The sequence below is a fragment of the Phocoena phocoena genome, chromosome 20, assembly GCF_963924675.1.
Source record: "Phocoena phocoena chromosome 20, mPhoPho1.1, whole genome shotgun sequence".
In the NCBI taxonomy this organism is placed as follows: Eukaryota; Metazoa; Chordata; class Mammalia; order Artiodactyla; family Phocoenidae; genus Phocoena; species Phocoena phocoena.
In genome coordinates this window covers 12802945-12806058 of record NC_089238.1, presented here as the reverse complement: position 1 = coordinate 12806058, position 3114 = coordinate 12802945, and the positions used below count along the sequence as shown (strand labels likewise).

Genomic DNA, 3114 nt, shown 5'->3' with positions numbered 1-3114 from the left:
TGAAAACTGGGCCGACACCCCCCACCCCACGCACTCCCCGCGGTGTTGCGACCGCCCGCAGGCCCCCCTCAGGCGAGTCCCGGCGGGGAGCCGGGCGGATGGGGTCCGGTCCAGGGCTGGGCGGGCTGCGCCGGGGGCGCGCGTCCGGGAAGCGCCCCTCCTGGCCCCGCCCGCCCGGCCCAACTCCTCAAGGCCCCGCCCCCCTCTGGCTGGATAAAAGTGGCGGCTCTTCCACCACACCGCAGCCTGACTTCAGCGCTCCCACTTTCGGCCTGTACCTCAGCCTTCGGCCATCTGCGCCGCCATGGATCTCACCGCCATCTACGAGGTGAGCCCCCGCTGATCGGCACCCCGAGGTCCGCAATGCCTGACTCCCTTCTCAAACCAGGGCTCTCTAGCGCCACAAACTCCCGCCCGGGACCCCTGGCTCCTTTCTCAAACTGGAACTCCTTAGTGCTTCACACTTCGGCCCGGGGTCCCTGCCTCCCGTCTCAGACCAGTGTGATGCTCTGGAGGTGAAAATGGAGCCCGTGACTTTCTGGTCTCGGTCCAAACACGGGTGGGGTGGCCCTCGGAGATGGAAAGCTGGAGAACTTTTCTCGGACGGGGGCTGTCTGCAGGCGGAAATGACCCCACACCTGGCTTACCCCTGGTAGTTGCTGAGGGTGCGGTTTTGCGCGGAGGCGTTTCTTGGGCTGGAGTCTCAGGGTGAGGGGGAGCCGACTTCTGTCTCCTCACTCCCTGACCCAGAAGACTCTGGCAACTCTAAAACCGAAGAGATCCGGACTCCTGGGTTAACTTTGCCCGCTCCTCCACTTGTGAAACTGGAGAACCTCAGACCCCTAGAGGCCCAGAAGCTGAAAATTGGAGGACAGCGGTGTGTCCTGACTTTAGAGCCCCTCTGATCCAGCCGGGGGAGCCGGGATTCCTGGGTCCCTCGGGATAAGTTTCAATCGCGAATAAACCCAGAACCTCCAAATCGGGATCCTTGCGATCCGGAACCCATGTTTGTTTTCTGCGGACGGGTGGGGCTCAGTCTGGGAGCCCACAAACCGGACTGGCAAGCTCTTAGGTGCCCTGCAGCTGGGGCGGGGCGTCACCCTGCATTTTCGGTGTCTTGACCGATCCCTGTTCCCACAGACCCTCCAGTTGCTGAGCCCTGACCTGCCTTCCGACCACGGAGAGACTGAGTCCAGCTCGGCCTGGGCCTCCTCGGGACTCTGGAGCCTCGGCTCACCCGACTCCAGCTCGTCTGGGGTGGCTGCCCGCCTGCCTGGCCGCTCCACCAGCCTGGTGGAGGGTCGCAGCTGCGGCTGGGTGCCCCCACCCCCAGGCTTCGCGCCCCTGGCTCCCCGTCCAGGCCCTGAACTGTCGCCCTCACCCACCTCGCCTACTGTGACCCCCACCACCTCCTCCCGCTACAAGACTGAGCTATGTCGGACCTTCTCAGAAAGCGGGCGCTGCCGCTATGGGGCCAAGTGCCAGTTTGCCCACGGCCTGGGTGAGCTGCGCCAGGCCAGTCGCCACCCCAAGTACAAGACGGAACTGTGCCACAAGTTCTACCTCCAGGGCCGCTGCCCCTACGGCTCACGCTGCCACTTCATCCACAACCCCAGCGAGGACCTGGGTGCCTCCGGCCACCCCCACGTGCTGCGCCAGAGCATCAGCTTCTCAGGCCTGCCCTCAGGCCGCCGAACCTCGCCACCACCAGCAGGCCTAACAGGCCTTTCCCTGTCCTCGTGTTCCTTCTCACTCTCCAGCTCCCCACCACCACCACCTGGGGACCTTCCACTTTCACCCTCTGCCTTCTCTGCTGCCCCAGGGACCCCGGTGGCCCGAAGGGACCCCACCCCAGCCTGTTGTCCTTCCTGCCGAAGGGCCACCCCCAGCAGCGTCTGGGGGCCCTTGGGTGGCTTGGCTCGGAGCCCCTCTGCGCACTCCCTGGGATCTGATCCTGACGAATATGCTAGCAGCGGCAGCAGCCTGGGGGGATCTGACTCGCCTGTCTTCGAGGCCGGGGTTTTTGGGCCACCCCAACCATCTGCAGCCCCCAGGAGACTCCCCATCTTCAATCGTATCTCCGTTTCGGAGTGACAAGTGACTGCCTAGTGCAGATTAGCTGGATCTTAAGGGGGGCCAGTTCTCTTATGCTGTGGGTTCCACAAGGGGTCCCAAGGCTGCGGGGGAACTGAGGGACTCTTAATCAAGTAGCTCCACCCCACCTTCCAAAGTGCATTAACTCACTCCCCTGACCCTACGCTGGGGCAGGTTCTCGGTGTGCAAGCTGTTCATGCTGTTGGGGGAAGGAGTGTTTTCTGGGGTCTTAAAAAAATGTAGCAAATTGGAGGCAGTGAGGCCTCTTTCACCTCTCCCCCGCCCAATGCTGTGAATAATAAGCCCCCGCTGACCCCTTCCAATTTTTTCTAGATCCTGAGGTTCCGGTGTCTGATGGTGACTGGATCCTCCCCTGAAGGGGAATCCTGGTGCTCAAATTTCCCTCCAAAAACAAGCAGCCAAAGCCGTTGCCAACCCCCTGCTCTCCCACCCACCCACGCCTTTGGGCCTTTTATTTATGACGACTTTATTTATTCTAATAGATTTTATAGTATTTATATATATTGGGTCGTCTGCTTCCCTTGTATTTTTCTTCCTCTTTTTTGTAATATTGGAAACGATGGACTAATTATTGTTATAAGTATACTATAATATATGAAGTAATATATATCGTTAAAATTTTATTTTTTTTGGAATTTTTAAATAAAGAAATCTGTGTGTAAACTGGAATCCTGGCTCTTCTGCGGTCTAGAGGTAGTGAGATGGGAGGGGAGGACGGTGTGGCCTTTTTTAGAAGCGGGATGAAATCAGCCGATAGCTCCTCCAAACCTCCCCGGAGCCGAGCCGCCAGCGGCCCTTACCTGGCAGGAAGTGACGTCACCTGGCCCGGCCATTCACCTGAGAGGGCGGGGCCAGGTGAGATCACCGGGTAGGAACCAGGAGAGCCAGTTCCCGGGGCGTGGGAGGCGCTCCCGTCCCGCCGGGATCCTTGACCCAGCTCTCGGCCGGGCGCGGGCGGGGACTGGATGTTTCCGTCCCCATGGGGCCGAGGGAGGAGGG

The 3114-nt window shown here is 60.6% G+C and overlaps 1 protein-coding gene across 1 annotated transcript; it reads left to right on the top strand.

The window, feature by feature from the left end:
* Positions 1 to 240: 240 nt before the first annotated feature.
* ZFP36 (ZFP36 ring finger protein) lies at positions 241 to 2778 on the top strand. The gene is made up of 2 exons (XM_065898923.1): positions 241 to 328; positions 1141 to 2778. The coding sequence occupies exons 1-2, from the start codon at positions 305 to 307 to the stop codon at positions 2092 to 2094; spliced, it is 978 nt and encodes a 325-aa protein (XP_065754995.1). The 5' UTR covers positions 241 to 304; the 3' UTR covers positions 2095 to 2778.
* Positions 2779 to 3114: the final 336 nt, after the last annotated feature.